The following is a 22,964-nucleotide window of genomic DNA, read 5'->3' on the forward strand; positions in this document are numbered from 1 at the left end:
TAAGAATCAGGACTTAGAATTTACGACGTGCAAAGCTGGAAAACGTGTTACTGAGGAACACACCAACGAGGTTTCACTGTATATATAAATACACAATATAATCTAAAAAGATTATTTATCTAACCAATGTGGACATGTTTCGGCTCTTGTAGAGCACACAGCACTTAAATAAGATTAATAGCACATAAATAAACACATCTGAAAGGAAATCATGAATATAGTAAAGACATATATTTTGAGTGAGACAATTCAAAACAAAATATTGGAGCTCATTGATAAAATGTTAAATTCACCACAAGATGGCTTTATATATATTACTTTCTTTGATGAAAAATTCACAAAGTCACCACCCACAAGATGGCTAAATATATAATATTTAGACTAAATACACCAAAATGAGAACTTCACACTTAAGTGTGTGTAACGATACCACATTCGATACAATATTTTGATATCGATACTAAAGTCACAAAATATTTTGATGCTACGATCACATTTAATATTGACAGTATTGGTCAGACAGTGACAAAGCCTGGAAATAAAGAAAGAACAGTTATGCATCAAGGATCAATAAAACCATAACTATTATTTGCAGATGCACTATGCACCAAAACTGCAAATATCGAATAACAATTCTAATACTGATATTGGTATCATCCCTCCATGCACAGAAAAAAAATACACACACCATATTCTCTCCCATCACATGTCCCCTGTTAGCATAAATGTGAACATTATTTTTCAGCCTTGAAATAAAATTATTGTGGAGAAAGAAACTGTCTACATATATATGTGTGCCGAGTATAGCATTGCTATTGCTTTTATCACCCACACGTAATATTTCCAAAAACTTTCCCGTGCACTCATTTCTGTAAATAACTTCAAACCTGCTTTTCTTCATTACCTATAGGATTAAAATGAGAAAATAAAACGTAACAGGCCTGCCGGGCGGTATTGCTTTTACATCAAGTACAGTTACAATCCGGCCTTTTACAGTTTTGTTAATAAACGGTATATAACTTTTATACCCAAAAGTTAAAAAGTTTTTTTTATACCATGTTTATACACCGTTTATGTGCAATTTGTTAATAATGAACCATATACATCTGTTGTAGTTATTCAACGAATTGTTTATACAGACCAGAACCCTCGTATAAGCATTGAATAGCAGCAAGTGACGAAAAAGAAATGAGTGACGAGTTGATTTTAGCGATATTTACTGTCTCCAGTCATATTTCTCCTAGATGACAGAACTTATAAAGTAAAATATTGATTTATGAAGGAGTAAGCTCAAATTTTAACACAGAAATTAATTAATAATATCATTTAATGCAGCCAATGGCCATGAAATAAAAACATAAATTTTCACTTAGAATACAATATGAAGTTCTCTAAGATCCTAGAGGGGGCTCTTTATCTTGCAAACTTCAAGTTCTCAATACACTTATCGACACAAGCGTGGAATGAGATAGTAATTATTATCAGTGACATAATTATTACTAGTGAGAATAATAGACCACTGAAAAATGTGTATTACTGTTCTGTTTTTGTTTATTCGAACACTCTATTCTCTTCTATTTGTGCTACCACACGGCTTCTCGATAGGTTTAGCTACTAGGTAACCAGCAAAAGTTATCATAAAGGTAATGAATGGGAAAAAATACGTCCCTGAATTGCAGGAAGAGATTCCTACAGCTTGGAGCGAGTGTATACGTGCAGTATGGTAAAACAATGCGTATACCACGCTTATTAGTAAGAAAAATATGCAATGCTTATACAGGGTTTATTCAATGTATTAACTATACAAGTGTTAAACAAATGAATGAGGACTTTTCATTAGTAAGACTGTTATTCATATATCAGCCTACTTTAGTATCACTAACAAACAAGGCAATCTGCCAGCTGTGTGTTTCACATGTATTTCAGGATATAAGTTATAAGGCATTACCAAAATCTTCTTAACAGAGTTTTACTCTATAGCTTAAGTCGAAACTGAAAAGAGAGGGTTTCTACTATTACCAAAATATCCACAGGCGTTCAAGGTGCTGCCATTCTAATTCCTTCTGCTGAGCCTCAGTATGACACTGACAATCTGAGACTCTGCACTCAATACACTAATGGTTTGTTTTGTAATAAAAAAAGAAATTATTTTGACTTCAAACAATTAATTTTGAAGTCTGTATTTCATGTTTCCTTATAGGTGAATTTTGAAACAAAGGGTACCCTAAACATTAATCAAGGCCTACCTTAGTCTAAATACCAAGATTCAACCATACATCTTCAGTGGTTCTTCTGTGATGTTGGAACAAACGAACTGACATACAGACACTAAACAATTTATTTCACCAATTTCAAAAGGTCTGAAACATGTAAAAAAAAAAAAAAAAAAATCTGCAAAAAATTAAAAGAATAAGACAGATGTTATTGTTTTATTTATATAGATGGTGAAGATAAAATCATTAACAATAATCCAAGCTGTGTACGTCAAAACAAGAGGGAAGAATGATTTAAAGTGATAAGTAGAGATGGGAGTTATAGGCACGAATAGGTTAGAATGCCAACAAATTTGAACAGGACACAAGTGTAATCTAGCCTCTCTACAGTTATGCCGATAAGTTGCATAAATTTTAGGGGTTCTGATAGTTCAGATCGCTCATATTTATGCAAATCTCACTGCAGAACTGTCTTGTGGGTATACGACACTTGCACCTTGGTTAAATACATTTGCAGTCTAATTCGTGCCTATAATTCCCATCTCTAGTGATAAGACCATTGATAAGCACCAGTAATACTGTACTGAACTCTGTCCTCTCAGATAATGATACAATACTAAATACTTATTTAATAGATGTGTTGTTCTTCCTCCAATCGCTTTCTGTATCCAGCTTGATTTATTAAGCAGTACAACATATTACTCCAGTATACTACTGATAAAATATACCCCAGTCTCAACAAACACAAGGAACTGAAGTCAGTACAATCAAAAGAAAGTAAGCCATCTGTTTTCAACATTTTAATTTTTCACAGTGTGAAATACCATGAAAGGGCGCTGCAGAATTTTTGTAATAGTAGATTCATGTTTTGATTTCTTCAGTGAGATGCCATGACATTGTATGAATTTACAGCAACTAATTATGGCATTTTCAAAACTTTAAATTTCTGCTTACTTAGCATATTAGCAGCAATGTTAAACAAAATTATGTTATAGTAAAGCATGAGTATAGTCGCACCTGCTGTGAGATCTCATCATCTTCCTGTGACCAGCAGTCTCCAGTTTCCTCATCAGGGTTACCATACACACTGAAGGCACACAGTGATGTACTTTCTGCTTGAGCAGCTGCTTCTGCTGCTAAATTCTCCTCTGATTTTGTATGCCGAAGTGTGTTCATTATTTTTGCAGGAACTGGTGAAGTATGAATGTCTTCTACCTCTAAGACCTCCACATAGATTATATAAGGGGCCTGTAGAAGAAATATGTGAATTGCTGGAGTAAGATAAAAGTTTTACATGAATATAGAGAGACACAATTTCTTAACAAAGTTTCAGGATGACCTTCGATTATGAATGAAGGCCAGATGGATTCAGTATATGTAATTCATATGGTGTATGAAACAGACAAGAAAGTAGTGAGAAAGACTGGTAGTATAGACAGATTGAAACAATGGCGGAAGAGAAAATGGCTGCTTTACGAGCAAACATGTTGAGTAAAGCTACATATACAGCATGTTTGTAAATTCCTATTAAATACTTGATGATGATGCTTGTTTAAAGGGGCCTAACATCGAGGTCATTGGCCCCTAATGGTACGAAATGGAATGATAAATTAAAAGTCCAAAATCCTCCACTGACCAGAATTCAAAACGTGAGGACGAAGAATGAATGGGTGGATATGAATTTAAAACAATCAGTGGATGCGATCCACAATGCCTTACATTCACAGAAACTGATGTAAAACAATAGTATTACTGACCAAGGGACTGCTGCTATAGCATAACACTGAATCGATGATGCTTGCAGTCTAAAGGGGTTCCAAAATCCAAGTTATTGGCCCCTCATAACGGTACGTATCGCTAGGAAAGTAGAACCATGGTATTTGTCATGTTGCAGTACTAATCAAAAGTAGCAGAGACTCACGGTATTCCACACATTATGGTACTACTCACAGGTTATGAAATTCGACATATAATACAGACCTATGGTTTTTCTCACATTGCGGTGCCATTTACAGGCAACGCAAACCTATGGTGTTCATCACAAAAGATTACTAATCACAGGGATCTGAATTCCCGTGGTGTTCCTCATATAGTGGGTACTAATCATAGGCACAGCAGAACAATGGTAGCTATCATCCCATGGTCTTGCTCATATGGTGGTACTAATCACAGGTACTGCAAAAGCCGACCGCACAGTGCTCCTGTGTGCTACTAATCACAAACCTATTTGGTACTACGCGCAAGTTCCCCACGTGGTGGTACTAATCACAAGTAGTTTTATGGTTCTAAGACAATCATCCCTTGGTCGCCCCTTTTAGTCGCCTCTTACGACAGGCAGGGGATACCGTGGGTGTATTCTTCGTCTGCGTCCCCCACCCCCAGGGGGAAGTGTGTTTGGTCCGTGAGAGGTATTTTATTCCCCTCAAGTCCACCGGCAAGTTAGGACCCCCCCTATACGCCACCTGGGACGTGCCACGTGGGAGTATCACCTCTCCCCCTGCTATGCCAGCGTAGTAGGTTCGTGGTATTAAATACTTAGAGGGCTTGTAGAGGAGATTGAGTAGATAACATTTTGCACAGGAACCTATGTCAGGAAACATGTCTCTGCTACAAGCAAAACAGCACCATATATTTAAATGTCTTGCATCTGCTGTGTCAATGAGTGGAGTGGAGTATGTACGTTGTTGTGAAGCTTCCGCATCCACTTACAAGAATGGCTCGAAGTGGTGACCACCCATTTTGAAACGAGCATTGTATATTCGAACATCTGCTGTTGCCATAACCTGACCAAGCAGATCTTCCTCCGAATCCACAGGGGGTCTCCAAACTCTGACTCTTCATGTGACTTCACAGGAAAAAATTCAGCAGTATTAAATCCAGCAATGTGCAGGCCAGCCAATTAGGCCACTGTAGCACATTCATCTTCGTCTGTATCGCCTGTTGAGATAACCTCGGTCTCCACGTCTAAAGTGAGATGTACCACCATGCTGAAACAATGGACCAATTGCAGAAACGGTGTTTAGACGATGTCTACGGTTAAACAATGCCTAAGTATGGCTGCTGCATTGCAGAGACGTTATTTATCACTTAGACATTGTCTAAAACCGATGTTCAACTGGTCATGTTTAAACACTGCCGAGAGCACTGTTTAAACTCAAATGAGAGGAGTGAATCACAATCAGAGGTTATGGACCATGAAACAAGTAATTTGCATTATCGCAATGCAGCAATTCATTTGACATGTACGGGGAGATAGATCTTGAAACAAGGTTTCGCTTTTCGAGAGACGTGTTTCTTGAGACTGACAAAGGGACAGTCCGGTAACTGTCAACTTGAATACAATTCTTGGCAACTGATATATTTTATTATATACATGGGGTAATTTCCATGGCATTGTAGGTCACTTCGACTACATACATATCAGAATTACGTGTCTCGATCGTCAAAGGGCTGTCGCATACATCAACCGGGAGGGATTCACTTATATTTACTGCCAAGTAAACACACATAATAGTGAAAACTAAAAAGTAGGTTATGTGTGGTTTTTATATATAATCGTATAAGTTTTCGGTAACTATCAGATAGGAAAAGGCAAGTAGTGGTGATGGTGTTGATTATTGTTTAAAGAGGAGGACTGGAGAAGAAGAGCCGTGGCCATAATAACAACCCTAGTATTTGCCTGGTGTGAGAAATGAAACTACAGAAAACAATCTTCAGGGCTGTCGATGATGAGGTTCGAACCTACTATCTCCAGAATGCAAGCTACATCTATATGGCCCGTACAACACACTTGGTTACACATTACTATTGCTTCATCTTCCCTACCTCGTATTTATGAGTAGATTACACTCACTGTAACAACGCTATAATCAAAGCTACACTTCCCGTACGGTGGCATGTCGCTTTAGTGTCAATATCATGAGATTTAATTTCCACCGAAAGCGATACTTTTATCTGTAGGCAAGTCATGTTCATGCTTAGCCATATTTGAGTAATATGTAGGAAGACAAACAACTGACTGATGTTCGGCGCACACACCGACGAATTTCATTCGTTGCGACAGGTAAAGAGCTGCATGAAAGACTTCTATCTCCATTTTCAAACCAATATTGAAACTTTCAACGATGTCTAGTTAAACATTGGCTGAACATTGTTTAAGCAAAGAAAGATCATGCTCGATTTAGACGTTGTTTAGGTAGATGTTGTCTAAGGCTTAAAACTAGTCATCGTTTCTGCACTCGGCCCAATATGTCTAACCAGATGTTCATTGGTACATCTCCCAAGAGTTCATGCAATACATCATGCAGGAAAATCAAGTACACACCAACCATGAGGTGAGGTGAAAGAAGCTACAGCCCAATCACATGGCCATCTAGAAACCTTGCCCACACATTGATAGCATACCATTCCTGAAAGACACAAGGTTGAATAAGCATGCAGGTTTTCCCCAACCCAAACATGGCTGTTGTATGAATTGAAAACACTTTCCCCAGTGAATATAGCTTCATCTGTGAAGAGAACGTGCCACGGAAACTGGGGCTCTTCCCCATAATGGTGCACAAACCACATAGAGAACCAAACATGGGACACAAAACTGGTGGACCCATTCCATGCAGCTTCCAGGTTTGGTACAGGTGCACCACTTGCTCAGATTGCTTACAACATTATGTCAAAAGACAATGTTTGGTACTTAACAGGAAAAATGTATTCATCTATGCATTTACAATTTTTTTGTGAAACATGGACTTGAAGAATGAAGTGAAAACGGTAATATAAACCGAGTCAAAATATGTGAATTGGGCCCCTATTTCACCAACATTATCCAAATGCAAAAATTGTATACTTTAATGGTAATAAATACAATATTAGTTTGGCTATTGGTAACCTTGCAAATTCACAATAATACAAACAAATTATTTTTTATGCAGTGTTAAAAAATTCTAAGTGCAAGTTGTAAATTAATGAAATTCACGTATAATGTATAAACAGGAACAAACTGTTAAATGTGACACATGGGTGGCATAATATTTATTAAACATACAGAAATATTTTCATGTTATTGAGCCTCTATAAGATTTTTTTAAATATGTGTCAAACATACTTTATAGTAATTACTGTAAATTGGTAGATTGACGGATGTAGATTGGTATCCTCCATTTTTAAACAAATAACAGAATTCTTTATCTTGCATTGCATGCTCACAATATAACGTGCGCAGCATACTAAACCGCTGTGACTTTATCTTTCTGCTTAACACGTTGGGTTATAAATGGTACTGCTTCAAAAATTCTTGAACTTTTCTTCATCATCTTACTTGATTAAATATATTTCATAACTAAAAAGTTGAGCATTTTTATTTGTTCATGGTGGTGGTTATTGTTTTTAGAGAAGTTCAACTGGGCAAAGTCCACCTTTCTAGTGTTAGAGCTACTACCTGGCATCATCGGAAGCCTGGGTTCGATTTCTGGTACTGCCAGAGAGTTACGAATGGCAGGAGGACTTGTATGAGGTTAAAATGACACATGTAGCTCTCCTCCCTCGGGGTTCATCTGAAAAGAGCTCTACCACCTTGGGACGAGGACACAAGTTTTGTCTGGCTCTATAGCTAAATACCATGCTGGCCTTGATCCAAAGAGTCCTGGGTTTGATTCCCGACCAGGTCAGGGATTTTACTCTTTATTGGTTAATTATTCTGGTTTGGGGGTTGGGCGTTTGTGCCGTCTTCAGCATTATAATTCATCTTAGGTAGGGACCCATCCTATATGGTGCCATCTCGAAAGACCTGCGCCAGGCCTCTCTGGAGACTATACTCCATTATTATTATTATTATTATTATTATTATTATTATTAATGGACAATCAGCCTCTCCTCTCACTAATTGGTGGGAATTTGGAAGATGCTTGGCCTTCGAAGAATGAAGGCATCGGCAAAAGAAAGGTAATATCCACGAAGGTAGTTAAAACAAAAACTCCCTAGGCCTTGAAAACCTAAAAGTGGTGGTCGAACAAATGTTGACCAAGGAGGTTGGATAGGGAAGATGAAAGATGAATGTGAGGAGCCTAGGCTACGGGATCTGTGGTTGCCTACCCATGCTATAAAAAAAAAAAAAAAGAAAAAAAAGAAAAAGAAAACTGGGGGTGAATTCTACCACTCCCATCAGTGTTTTTCATTGCTCTTTTAACTTATGTTTTTGGAACCCAGTCCGCAAAAAAATTCAAGGGTACAGCCTCGAGTACAACATTACGCTTTAACTTATACGAGGGGCGTTTGAAAAGTTTGTGCAAAAATAAAAACGACTTACGTGTTTGGGGTAAACCTCTTTTATTTTTCGACATAGTCTCCTTTTAGGCTTATACACTTTGTCCAACGATGTTCTAGTTTGTTGATCCCTTCCGAATAATAGGATTTGTCCAAGTCTGCAAAATATCCATTAGTGTTTGCAATCACCTCCTCGTTTGAATAAAATCTTTGTCCCGCCAGCCATTTCTTCAAATCGGGGAAAAAATAGTAGTCCAAGGGAGCCAAGTCTGGAGAATAGGGGGGATGTGAAACGAGTTGGAATCCTATTTCCATTAATTTTGAGATCACAACTGCTGAGGTGTGTGCTGGTGCGTTGTCGTGATGGAAAAGGACTTTCTTGTGGGCCAATCGCGGGCGTTTTTCTTGCAGCTCGATTTTCAAACAGTCCAATAACGATGAATAATATGCACCTGTAATAGTTTTACCCTTTTCCAGACAGTCGATGAGGATTATCCCTTGCGAATCCCAAAAGACATAAGTTAAGAACTTCATTTTCCTGTATTGAACTGAGATTCACAATTAGAATTAAAGAAGGTTCAACCTATTCAATACAAAGTGTGTTGTACAAGGTGTTCACAACATGTTATTTATTATTACTAGTACCGGTTTCGACGCTTAATGGCGTCATCATCAGCTAGAAATCACAAAGTGGGCAGGGTACATAACAAAATTGTATACATGATACATGCATTGCAAAGTACAAATGATTGACAGTTTTTACATTAAGAGCTAGATGAATAATGAGTAAAATATGATGGCATAATATAACGCGTAGAGGCGTTATAGTCTAATGAGATAGGTAGTTATTGTACAATAAAATTGGTCTGATGAATGAGAGTAAAAGTCTTAGTATAATAATAAAACGATGCGGTAAAATTGCCCACTCTTCTGTTGTTATCAATGGAGATTTATAAGTCCAGGTCCAGTGTTGTGTGTGGTTGGCAAGACCATCAAATATTTGTTTAAGGCCGGTACGCCTGACGTTGAGTGGTTGAATAAAGTTGAATTTTGAGGTCGTCTGAGCTCAACATAGGTGATGAAGCTTAAAAGGAAGAAAAGCTAAGTTAATGAAATGGATAGCTAAAGATGGGTTCGCAGCCGAATGTGATGGAATATGGGACTCACCTTGTTCAACATGCTGGTTGTGTGTTGTGAGAAGGGTTGTGGACGAGTGAGATGGATGTGAGTAAGTTGAGTGTGAGTGGAGGAGAGGTGGGAGGGGAAGGAAAAGGAGAGGGGGGGAAGGAGAGGGGAAGGTGGAGTTTAAGGCGGGTCAGGGGGATGGAGTGGTGGTATTGTGCAACATAGAGTGTTGTGCAAAGCGTAAAAGATCAATTTCTTCTTCGTGGATTTGATGCCTCTAAAGTCTTCGATTAGGAAGTCAAAAAGAATATAAGGTTTTTCTGAAATTTCATTGAGGTTTAGATTGGGATTAAGTTTATCTAAGGAAAATCTAAAGAAAGAACTGAATACCATACATGCCATCACTAAATATAACAGATATAATTCCTCATTCATAGAACGCATTATCAACAAATGTAAACACAGACTAAAGTCAACATTAACCAAAGAAAGACCTAACCCGCCCTATACGCCACCTTCACTTTCAATGAAAACATACACAGTGTAACTAACATCTTCAAGAAACATAATATTAAAATTTCGTACAGAACCAACAATAGAAATATAGAAATAGTGCACAATTCCAAGTCAATAAACAAATCCGACATTCACGCAAAGTCAGGTGTTTATCGTTTCAAATGCAATAACTGTTTTTCCACATACATCGGACAGACCGGAAGAAGCTTCAAAGTTAGATACCTAGAACACGTCAATGCCATTAAGTATAATAGGTTTTCTGCAATAGGCAACACATACATGACCCAAAGCATAATTTCACTACCACAGAAAAAGACCTAGAAATTCTCAAGAACATAAACAAAGGCCCTTTACTCGATGTTACAGAAAACTGTTTTAATCATTTAGACCAATTTTTTAATCCCAATCTAAACCTCAATGAAATTTCAGAAAAAATATTCTTTTCGACTTCCTAATCGAAGTCTTTACAGGCATCAAATTCACGAAGAAGAAATCTATCTTTTACGCTCTGCACAACACTCTCCTATGTTGCACACTACCACCACTCCATCCCCCTGACCCGCCATTCTTTCCACTCCCCTCCTCTCTCCTTCCCCCCCCCCTCTCTTTTTCCAGCCCCTCCCACCTCTCCTCCACTCATACTCAACTTACTCACATCCATCTCACTCGTCCACAACCCTTCTCACAACACACAACCAGCACGCTGAACAAGGTGAGTCCCATATTCCATCACATTCGGCCGCGAACCCATCTTTAGCTATCCATTTCATTAACTTAGCTTTTCTTCCTTTTAAGCTTCATCACCTAGGTTGAGCTCAGACGACCTCAAAATTCAACCTTATTCAACCACTCAACGTCAGGCGTACCGACCTTAAACAAATATTTGATGGTCTTGCCAACCACACACAACACTGGACCTGGACTTATATAACTCCATTGATAACAGAAGAGTGGACAATTTTACCGCATCGTTTTATTATTATACTAAGACTTTTACTCTCATTCATCAGACCAATTTTATTATACAATACCTACCTATCTCATTAGACTATAATGCCTCTACGCGTTATATTATGCCATCATATTTAACTTATTATTCATCTAGCTCTTAATGTAAAAACTGTCAATCATTTGTACTTTGCAATGCATGTATCATGTATACAATTTTATGTTATGTACCCTGCCCACTTTGTAATTTCTAGCTGATGATGACGCCATTAAGCGTCGAAACCGGTACTAGTAATAATAAATAACATGTTGTGAACACCTTGTACAACACACTTTGTATTGAATAGGTTGAACCTTCTTTAATTTTAATTGTGAATCCCAAAAGACAGTCGCCATAACCTTTCCGGCCGAAGGAACGGTCTTTGCCTTTTTTGGTGCAGATTCCCCCTTGGTAACCCATTGTTTAGATTGTTGTTTGGTCTCAGGAGTATAGTAATGTATCCACGTTTCATCCACAGTGACGAAACGACGCTTAAAGTCCTCTGGATTCTTCTGGAACAGGCTGAAAACCATCCTTGCAACACTTCACATGATTCAGTTTTTGGTCAAGAGTGAGCATCTTGCGGATAGCTTTCTCATGTCCAAATGTTTATGCAAAATATTATGTGCCCGTTCAGTCGAGATGCCCAGAGCACTAGCAATCTCACACACCTTAACTCTTCTGTCATCCATCACCATATCATGGATTTGATCAATGATTTCTGGATTCGTAACCTCCACAGGCCGTCCACAACGTTCAGCGTCACTTGTGCCCATATGGCCAGTCCGAAAATTTTGAAACCACTTATCAACTGTTCTAATCGAAGGTGCAGAGTCACCATAACGTTTATCAAGCTTCTCTTTAGTCTCCTGAGGCGTTTTGCCTTTCATAAAGTAATGTTTAATCACCACACGAATGCCAAACACAAAAAAAAGGACCAATATGGCTGAAACTTGGTGTGCGTTCATTCAAGAGATGCTACTAACTAAACATGACCTTGATACGTGCCGGTGGTGCCATCTCTCGGACTTTGCACGGACTTTTCAAACCACCTTCGTATGGCATTTGTTATAGGAGTCGAATTATTGACTCTATTGGTCAAAGAATATGCAAAGAATCAAGCTATTGTTTGACTTCATATGTCATAACTTAATTGGATGTTGTGCTAAATTTTGCAAAATTCTTCAGATGTACCAATTTTTGAGGATAAACCAAAATACAGTTGAAATTGGTTATAATGACACCAAAGGGATAGTCCATAGCTAATAGTTGCACAAACATTTATTTTTTTTGTTGTTAAAAATGTCATATTTGCACACTTACATGACTGACAAAATTAAGTTAAATCTTCAAGAAATGTAACTGAAAGAAGTACTGTATTTATAGAACAGTATTTGTGGAGTGGGGACTGCGAGGATTTTTGTTGGCTTTCACTTGAAGAATAGGTAATTTGATCGGCACTTTATTTGTTCTGTGCTGCCTAACCTATCTAGTAAAGATTTTTTAATATCTTTGTGCTCAGATATTGTGGCACGCTTGATTTTCAAATAATTTTCTTTGAAAAGAGACTGGATTTTCCCTCTGACCTCTGAAATTGTTGAAATCATTCATTGTGGTACACACACACACAAATCCTTCGCGATGCTGACGTTTGTTTTCCAGTTTTCTAATCGCATTATGTGTGACTTTTCTACAATATTAAACAGTTTCCTTTTACTTTGCAACTTCTTCACAGTGACGTTTGCCTTGACTATTTGACAGAGTGATTTGAAATCTACAATTATAGACATTACATTGTTGTCAGCAACCACCAAATATGTAACAAACAAAAATCAACATTGAATGTTATACCCGATACATTTCTCTGAAAATGTGATCAAAACACATCGTTTTATACGATAAGCCGTAATAAGCAAAGTCGTTCTAAGCGAGTTTTTAAATACAGTGTTCATATAGGATTTGTATGGGACCATTAGATTTGGCCGTTATATCTAATACGTCATTAAAAGTGATGTCAAAGTTTCAACTGTAGTTGCATTTAATTAAAAACTCAGCAGGTTTCAGGTGAAGAAATTCTATACTTTTAAAAATTACATTTTGAGTTTTTCTAAAATCTACATCTGTAAATTTTTTCTAGAAAATGAGCCACCATAAAATTAACAGGTACGTTTACACCAAAAACTCATCAATATTTTTGGAAGAAGAATACTAAGTCGAAAGTCAACTTCAACAACTAGGACAGCATAAATCAGGAGAGCCTATTACTAATGGGTGACTGTAATGCTCGGGTAGGAGTAGATACAACTGGCTATGAAGGGATCATGGGGTCTTTTGGATATGGGACAAGGGAAACGAAAGAACTTCTACTTGATTTGTGCTTGAGGAATAACTTGATAAAGAACACATGGTTCCAGAAGGAAGTCGTAAAATAACACGGGACAGCTGGGATGGTAGCTATAAGTCCGTAATAGATTACATGATAATTGACCTGAGGCATGGAAAACGAGTAAAAGATGTGAAAGCTATTCCTAGTGAATGTCTTGATAGCGACCATAAGCTTCTGGTGGCTGACCTGACAGGAATCCAAGTGCTGAAGACAAAGACGAGGATGAGGATACCAAGGATTAAAGATTGGAAGCTAAAGGAAGAGGACTATAAACAGAAGTTCCTAGAAATAATCAAAAGCAAGTTACCAATGTCAGAGTCCAGCTGTAGTGATGTGGAATAGAATAATTTTGAAACTAATTTCATCAGTAGCACAGAAGTATGCGGAAGAACAATCAGGAAAGTAATGAATAAAAGGACATCTTCGTGGAATGATACAGTGAAAAAGGATATAGAAAAACTAAATAAGGCCAAGAAAGTGAGGGATGTTGAAAGAGCCAGAAATGGCGACAACAGTCAACTGAGAGATGAGAAAATACAAAAGCTAGACCAAAAATACCAAAATAGGAAATTAGAAGTAAAAAGGATTGTGAGAAAAGAGAAGTACTGGGGTGAATTTACCAAAAATCTACAGGAAGATAGTAAAAGAAACATGAAGATGTTGTGCAGCCTAGTTAAAAGCAAGATATCTGACAGAGAAGGCCTCACAGCACTAGAAACAGCAAATGGGAATGTAGTCAGGAACAAACAAGAAATTAGAAATGAAGACCTATTTTGATACACTCCTGAATGGGAGAAACTACTGAAGTGGTGGAAGAAAGGTCGAGGAGAGATGATGTTCCAATTGCTTGGTCTGATGTGAAAATTGCTCTAAAAAACATGGAAAGTAGTTAAGTCAGCTGGAAATGACAAAGTTACTGCAGAAATGATCAAAGCATCAGGTATACCTAGAGTGCAGTGACTATACAGAATTTTGAGAGCAATAAGGTTTGAGAGGACTGGACAAATGGTATTATTATCCATTTATTTAAAAAAGGATGCAGAAGAAAGTGTGCCAACTATAGGAGTATCACACTTCTCTCCCATCATCTGAAAATAATGGGAAAAATTATTGAAACCACACTGCGAGCAGTGACAGAACCTGTTCTGGAAGAAGAACAGTATGGACTTGGAACCAATAGAAGAACAACATATCTAGTCTTCACCCTAAGGATGTTGATGGAACCGGGAGAGAGGGAAAGACCTAACTGTGGTATTCTTGGACCTAGGAAAGACATACAATAGGGTGCCTAGACCAGTCATATGGAAGTGCCTCACAGAACTGGGAGTGCCTGAATATCTCATAGGCAAGGTCCAGATGCCGTACCACGACTGTAACAGGCGTGTGTGTTTTAGGGATGGCCATTCAGAATGGTTTAATACCACACAGGGTGTTCAATAAGGGAGCACACACTCACCATTGCTATTCATTACTGTCATGGACAGTATTCTTTAAAACCTGATAGAACAAGATAGAGAACTACACACATTGGTGTTTGCTGATGATGTAGCCATCTGGGAGGGGGTGGGGGTGGAGGGAGAGAGAGAGAGAGAGGTACAAACTAGGCTGGATAAATGGGTAGCAAAGTTCAAACAGTCCCGCGAGCACAACAAAAACGGTTGCACTGAAAATTAGTAGGAAAGATACTGGCCACCATACAAAGCTTGAAGGCGAAAACATTCAATGTTTACAGGTATTCAAATACCTCAGGAATATGATTTCCAGCAGGGATACTGCAAATAAAGAAATAGTAAACAGAGTGGCTAGCAGTTCCAACTTCTACAACCTTGTACAACATCTACTTTGGGATAATAAAGTGTCCATGAGAACCAAAATGACTCTGTACATGTCATACTTTGTGTCCATCCTCACAATCTAGAAATGTGTACACTGAGAGGGAGAGAAGTCGGCAAATTATTAGCATATGAAATGAAGTTTCTACAAACTAACCTCCAAAAAACATGCAACGACCATGTAAGGAACGATGACATCAGAAAAGAACTGGAAGTGGACCTAATAGAAGAGAAGCTAAGGACTTCAAGACTAACATGGTATGGATACGTAAAGCAAATGCCTGGCACAAGAACACTACATGCATGCCTAGAAAGAAGGATTGAAGGAAGAAGGCCAGTGGGAAGACCTAGGAAGAGATGGCTACACCAGCTGAGAGAGGAGGAAACAGGGGATAGAAGATAATGAAAACTCATTCAATACCACCCCACCCAGCACGCTGGAGGGGTTCTACAATGATGATGATGATGATGATGATGATGGCGATACCTAAACGTCAATTGTTTCTGAGAAAAGTAACTACAGTAGAACCCCGATTATACGTTCCCGGGAACTACGTTTTCCTGGATTATTCGTTCAAATTACGTGGTCCCGCGAGCATCCTAATTAAATCATGTTGTGAAAATCCCGCATTATCCGTTCTTCAAAGAAATGATTTCCCGGATCAACCATCCAGAAATGTCAGTCCCATCAACGCTAAATCCTTGATCAAGTGTTTTTCAAGAAACTACCTCACAAAAGGACAGCTACGGCATACATATGTATCTTGGTGTTAAAGTCCCGTCATTGCGATAATTAGAACAAGAATTTACTGGAAAGGCGATCGGCAGTGAACTTGCATAAGGGATCATCTTAGCATCGCATTCGGGTGGTATTGTTTAGAAAATCCTTGGAAATCATAAAGCAGAGAGTGGCCACAACAATCGGAAGGAGACAGAGCACACTTCGACAGCTCTACTTGAATAATACCAATATAGTTGGTCTGTTGTTGGACATTATAAATTTTTCAGCTTACTCATTCCTGGTTCCCAGCGTTTCGCCCCCATGTGCTATGTTGGGCTCATCAGTTGGTAAATAGCACACTCAATAAGACGCATGGCTAGTGCATACCGTGGAGGCCACTGCATAGGCTACTTGGAGCCACCAGCAGTGCCAAATGCACTATGGGAGACTTTGTCTCATTTTCAAAAATTGATGCCTGCCTGCCCATCAGATGATAAAGATGTTGATTCCCATAGGGAACCTGAAATATTTGTTCCAAATGAGTAAATTTACATAAATTTAAATAAACAACATATTTATCAGCTCTACTTGAAGACAGAAGGAGTCTCGTCGAATGTTCGTACTTGTAAAACGTCTACATTATGTCCAGCATTAGATTTTTTCGATTGTATCACCGAACAGGTTTTCGGCACTTCCCTCAGGGCACTGTATAGTCACTGGGCTTTCAGGCAGTAATCAAAACTGCTCCTTAACACAAATTTAGTATTTTAATATTATTGTATAAGATTATGTTATCGAGACCAGAACAGATATTGCACCTTACGTACGTTAAGCCATAGGAGGTTTTGGGATTGCCTATTACTGTTTTGGTCCTAACATACGATTGGGAATTTCATGTTTTTGTGTTAAAATGTTATAAAAACTGCAGTAATTTTATTTGCACACGTTACCTTTAAAAAGGTTTGCATCATTTCCCACTTGTACCGACTTATACAGCATGCAAACTTTCCAGCTGAGCTCAAGGTCACAAATAACTGTAATTTCTGACGTTTTCATATTTTTTCTCTTTCCAATTTAGTGATTAGTGACAGCAGAATTGAATATAATGCATTCGAGAAGTTTTGAGAATCGATACTTCCATTCAAAACCATATTCTCGAGTTCAACATAACCATTAAAAGTCTATGTAGGCCTAATTTACATGGGACAAGATTTCTAGAAATTGTCTATGAACAGTATACCGGTGACCAAATTACAATGGAAGATTAAAAAAAGGGATTTTGCCACACTGATGGGTCCTTTTGTATCTAACGTGCTTTATTTTATTAGATTAGAGAATTAAACACTACTTATGGTAGATTGTTGTTTGGTTTGGCGTTATATTAGATTTTTCGAAGAGTTTGGCTGATCAAAATTGCTGAACTGGAAGAAGTTTTCATGGGAAACTGACAAAGTTTCCCCAGTAAACTGAATATAAAGTTTCGAGATTTTTAACTCTCACATCGGAAATTAATGTCTGAAGCCAGCCCCGCGGTCTAACTTGTCTGCCTCTTGCTAAGAGGGCCCGGGTTCAATTCCCGGCCAGATGAGGCATTTTTACCTCGATATGAGGGCTGGTTCCAGGTCCACTTAGCCTACGATTAGCTGTAATTGAGGAGCCATCTAATGGTGAGACAGTGATCCCCGTCTAGAGCGCCAAGAATAACGGGCTGAGAAGATTGGACACACTGATCATGCGTCACCTCGTAATCAGCAGGCCTTCGGACTGATCAGCAGTCGCTCGGTAGGCTAAGGCCCATTGGAGCTGTAGTTTGGTTTGGTGTAGGAGTGTTTGTAATATTATAATTATACATATTTAATTTTTGTGATGTTTAGCCAAAGTGTTGATGGTTCATTCATTCCCGGATTTTCAGTTTTACGTGTTTTATGTTTCTTTCCCGTGGTCCCGCCAAAAACGGAGAATCGAGGTTCCACTGTACAAGGAACTTATAAAAAATATAATACAATACCATGTGCTCATTCCTTTTTTTTCTTTTTGAGCAACTGTACTAATTCATACAACCATAGGTGTTGCTATCTAGTGGCGAGTCCAGGAAACACAAGAAAAAATATAGTATTGAACTTGACTTGAATGTCTGTTAAGCATGGAAATCTGGTGAAGAAGGCTATGAACTGATGTAAACACAGCTGTAAGCGAGTGAAGTAAGAAACATTTGATCCTTACGTCTGGATTTGAAGTGCAGGCAAGTTTTATTTTTATAAATCATCTGATCACATCAAGTGATTGAACAGCACCTAATAATAAACTGCCTTTATGATGATTAAAATGCTTTTATTTCATCCTACACTATAGTAAATCTTTGCATCCTTATCTAGGGAGGCAGCTTTAATACTAGCTATTTCGAGATTAAAATAAAGGATTAACTGCAGATAAAGATCACATCCCACCATCAGGTATTACTGTGTTTGAATTTCTAAAGAAAATATGGTATTAAAGTATTCCATTTCAATGTCCATATTTAAGTTATTTTCCTATTCTGGAAGTTAACCACTGCATTCAGCATTCTTAAGACAAATTTCAGCAAATATATGAAGCAATTTTTACATTTACCTTATCTTTGGAGTTCAGAACAGCAGAAGCCTGAGGTGGAATTCGCACAATGTGATGAGGAATCTGACTGTGAATAGGTAGCCAAACACGTGCAGGTAGATTTAAATTCAGAGTGCTCAGCTCTGCAAGTAGTCGAGTGGTCTTTGCTTCTTTGGTGGGTATAGTGCTCAGGAGTTTTCCAATAGAGATAAGGGCCTTGATGAACTCTAGCTCAGGAGACAGACGTGGAGCCTTGAAAAAAAGAAAATGAAATTATTTCTATGAAGTGCACGTATTGCTTTGTATTCTGAGTGAGAGATACAAAGTGTAATTTGATTTTTGGGTAAAAAAAATTCCACTTTATACTAAAATGGAAGCTTTATTTTTACAAACTCTTAGCTGTAAAACAACATCTCATAGGATACTTCTGAAAAACTATCCTTGCTCAACTGTTATAAAAAATGCTGATGGACTTAATTCAGCATTTAGGTTTGTTCTCTAGTGCATGAAAATACTACAAAAAATAACAAAAGAATATTTACATTAGTCCCTGCCAGTCATATTATCCTCAATTTTTCAGGACAGTTTTCATATAAAATGGCATTTCTTCTGCGCTTCTTGAAATTTGAAAACAGTAGTAATAAAATCATATTTGGACTTCTGCTCCTCTTATTTTTTTTTTTATTATTTTTTTTAACATTTAGTCAGCCAGCTGTTTCTGATAAAGCAAGCTTTTCAACTACTGAAATTCTAGTTAAGTACTGTGCCTTCATCTTAAGATCATTCAAATGGCAAAACATATACTGTACACCATTATTTCATAAACATAAAGTCTGACCCATTGGCTGAATGGTCAGCGTACTGGCCTTCAGTTCAGAAGGTCCCGGGTTCGATTCCCGGCCGGGTCAGGGATTTTAACCTTCATTGGTTAATTCCAATGGCGTGGGGGCGGGGTGTTTGTGCTGTCCCAAACATTCCTGCAACTCACACACCACACATAACACTATCCTCCACCACAATAACATGCAGTTACCTACAAAGGGCAGATGCCGCCCACCCTTATCGGAGAGTCTGCCTCACAAGGACTGCAGTCGGCTAGAAATAGCCACACGAAATTATAAACATAAAGAGAGACAAATATATAATGTTGCCACACTGCAAACCCACATCAAACCGTAAATGAAAGAAAATAATTATGATTTATTATATCTGAAATGCAAAAAATCAATAATGATGATCATGATGATTATAATAAACCAAAACTAAATTTGTTTTATTTTTAAAAATCCTGATGCGATAATCACTTCCGGATTAAGACTAATCATTCTCAGACAAGTTAAAGGTACTACATAGTTTCTAATTTACACAAACTCACATTACACGTGCAGTCAGTACGTTTTCCTTTCAAATCATTTACTACTCCCAAGCAGCTGTCGAAACAGGCACAACCATTATCGAAAGCTCGACCGGAACTCAAATCACCCAGACATATTTTATTGCCATTTCCTGGAAGGAAAACAAAAAAAGAGGTTAATGAACACACTGATAAAATAAAAGCAACACAAATAAAAGTCTGCATATACAATTTTCCTTTTAAAAATTATAGGAATGAGCAATTCAATTTCTCTTAAGATACAGTAAACAATATTAGTACAAGTAGACAGAATCTTTAGAAATTTAAAGGTGAACAGCATAAGGAACTTAGATCTATGCATGTAGCTAAAAAATAATTTTTAAGAATGTTCGTGTCAACTTAGCTAGTTACAGACAATCTGTAGAACATACCATTATTTTATAACTGTTAGGTTCTTCAGTCTGCAGAAAATTTTTAATAAATAAATTTATAAACTACCTGAAAAAAGAAAACATTTAACACCAGATTATACCTGAAAAAGAAAAAGAATCATCACATAGTTGACAGCTGAGGTACAACATTCTGAACATCAAATTACAGGTAGGTTTTAGACTAATAGTTTCACTAGAAATGGATTTCTATAAGTGTGAATTGCCATGAGTACAGTAGTGGGGACGAAAAGCGTGCATTATACCAGATAGCTCTGAGTGGTGCTGCAGAACGAGCTAAAAAAAGACATGTACAACTCCTAAACACACTCTCATAACCATGTGACCAGATGTCTTTCGACTTTTGTATACTTAATCTGAAATTAAAAAGTATGAGTCAAAAATCTGAAGTGTACTGTGTAGATAGATGCTCGTTGGAGCATGCTACTGCTCAAGATGACCAAATATAACTGGATGACAGGGTTCCAATGAGGTAACTTGTTTACCATAAATTGAAAGTTGTTATTTATTGTTTAAAACCTCTTCAAAAGGGCAGAAGTTTTACTTGTAGAAGGCTACATAGTACAACAAATCATTTTGCAAAAAAATGAAAAGCTTAATGAAAGTCGGTATGCACTGATGAGCAACAAAAACCTTTACATTTCGACAGGAAACAAATCAGAACAAGTCCTCATCACGTACAGTAGCTACAAAATGACAGTCGTGCAGTTTGAACTAGGGACATCACAACCACTGCAATTGTATTTTCTTTTATGTTTATCCGTAATTCACATTAACACCAGTATGATACTTTGGTGGTAGTGGTGATAATGATTTAAGGGGCAGATTTTCTGGCCTAATTTACCACTAATCAAAAGGGAGATCAACAAAAGATGATGAGTTGACCATAGGAAGTTTTTGACAAGATGCCAAGACAAGAGCCAGACAAGTACCCATTGGACCAATGCAAGACCCAGTTGAGACTCATTATCACCATTCCTCGTCCAAAAGTTGTGAGCACATGGATAAGGTTACCAGATACTTTTAGTGGAATCTAGGACTTGATGCCTTGAAATATAGAACAACGGAAACTTATATGCCAAAAGCAAAAATATATGGAAATAAATATTTTGTGCACTTTAGTCTCATATCAGATAGGTGTTTACCCAAGAACAAAATCACTCCCACTCTGATTGTAAAACATCATTCATATTTGACAGCCATATTGGATTTGTTGCAAAACAACATCATGTCAGTGAAAAAGAGGAGATAGACTGTGGTGGTACGGGCACATGGTCAGAAGAGACGCAAGAACAACCTAGTCGTCGACAGCCTCTGAGAAAACTGAAACAGAGGCAGATGGACTGCTTGCAGAAGGATATACAAGTAGATGCAGAATCTACTGCAATAGACAAGACAAAATGAAGGAAACAATGAGGAACAGTGGACCCAACATGAAAAGGGAAATACCCCAGGAAGAAGAAGACTGATCTAGTGCAAAATATCCAATCTCTTAAAAGCATAATCATAAAACCAAAAGTAGTTTAAATATTTGAAGTTATTAACTACCTTTCTCAGAGTCTATTAATAGTCTGGTATCGAGCGAATCGTCTACATGGTTTGGGTCATGTAGCTAGACCTTGCATTTGAAATATGATGGGTTCAAACCCTACTATCGGCAGCCCTGAAGATGGTTTTCTATCATTCCCCATTTTCACACAATGCAAATGCTAGGGCTGCACCTTAAATAAGGTCATGGCTACTTCCTTCCAATTCTAAGCCTGTCCTAACCCATCGTCACCATAAGCCCTGTCTGTGTCTGTTCGAAGTAAAAGCAAGAAAAAAAGCATTTCTCTTATTTGTCCATCCAGCAGAAATCAATGGAAAAAATGGTCTACAACTGCATTATGTGCAGGAATAGTGAAAAATATTCTGTAATTTTCAGTAACTCAGAATGACGGATTTCATACTAGTTCGTACTAAAACAACTCTCCCACTTATCATTAGATAACATTATTTCAAGGCTTGAACCATTTAGTTCAAGAAATTGGCTTTTAAAATTAAATAGTTGGTCAAGTTTTTGACAGCCATTAATCACGGTATCGTGTGTCAAATGAGAAGAATTTTGGCTTTAAGATCCTATTCAGAATTGTCCAATCAAGGAGTTGTATTATCCCACCTACTCAATGCGCTGCGCTGCACTTCACGCTGCAAACAAGACGTGACAATCCTCACAGGACTTTGGCTGGAGCCAATCTGACCACCCACCATACAGCTCTGACCTCGCCCCTAGTGACTTCCATCTCTTTTTGCACCTGAAGACGTTCCTTGGCGGATAAAAATGAAACAATGATGACGAGCTCAAAGGACATGTTGCCACGTTTTTGACAACATAGGCTGCAATATTTTACAAAGAAGGCATACAAAAACTTGTGCCATGCTATGACAAGTGGCTCCAAAATGGTGGGAGCATAGCTGCCAACTTTTTAGAAATAAAAATAGGAAGATAATTCTTGGATTTCATCACATATATTGCACCAATGTCTAAGTGAAA

The 22,964-nt window shown here is 37.8% G+C and overlaps 1 protein-coding gene across 5 annotated transcripts in view; it reads right to left on the minus strand.

Moving 5' to 3' along the window:
* Positions 1 to 22,964, minus strand: part of fwd (phosphatidylinositol 4-kinase beta fwd) — a 374,395-nt gene that overhangs the window by 138,836 nt on the left and 212,595 nt on the right. For all 5 annotated transcript variants that reach the window (XM_067136952.2, XM_067136953.2, XM_067136951.2 and 2 more), the window contains exons 6-8: positions 20,004 to 20,134; positions 18,650 to 18,880; positions 3,231 to 3,461 (exon numbers count right to left, since the gene is read on the minus strand). In XM_067136952.2, the coding sequence (XP_066993053.1) occupies positions 3,231 to 3,461; positions 18,650 to 18,880; positions 20,004 to 20,134 (593 nt within the window). The remainder of the gene's footprint in view (positions 1 to 3,230; positions 3,462 to 18,649; positions 18,881 to 20,003; positions 20,135 to 22,964) is intronic.

The sequence above is a fragment of the Anabrus simplex genome, chromosome 1, assembly GCF_040414725.1.
Source record: "Anabrus simplex isolate iqAnaSimp1 chromosome 1, ASM4041472v1, whole genome shotgun sequence".
Classification (NCBI taxonomy): domain Eukaryota; kingdom Metazoa; phylum Arthropoda; class Insecta; order Orthoptera; family Tettigoniidae; genus Anabrus; species Anabrus simplex.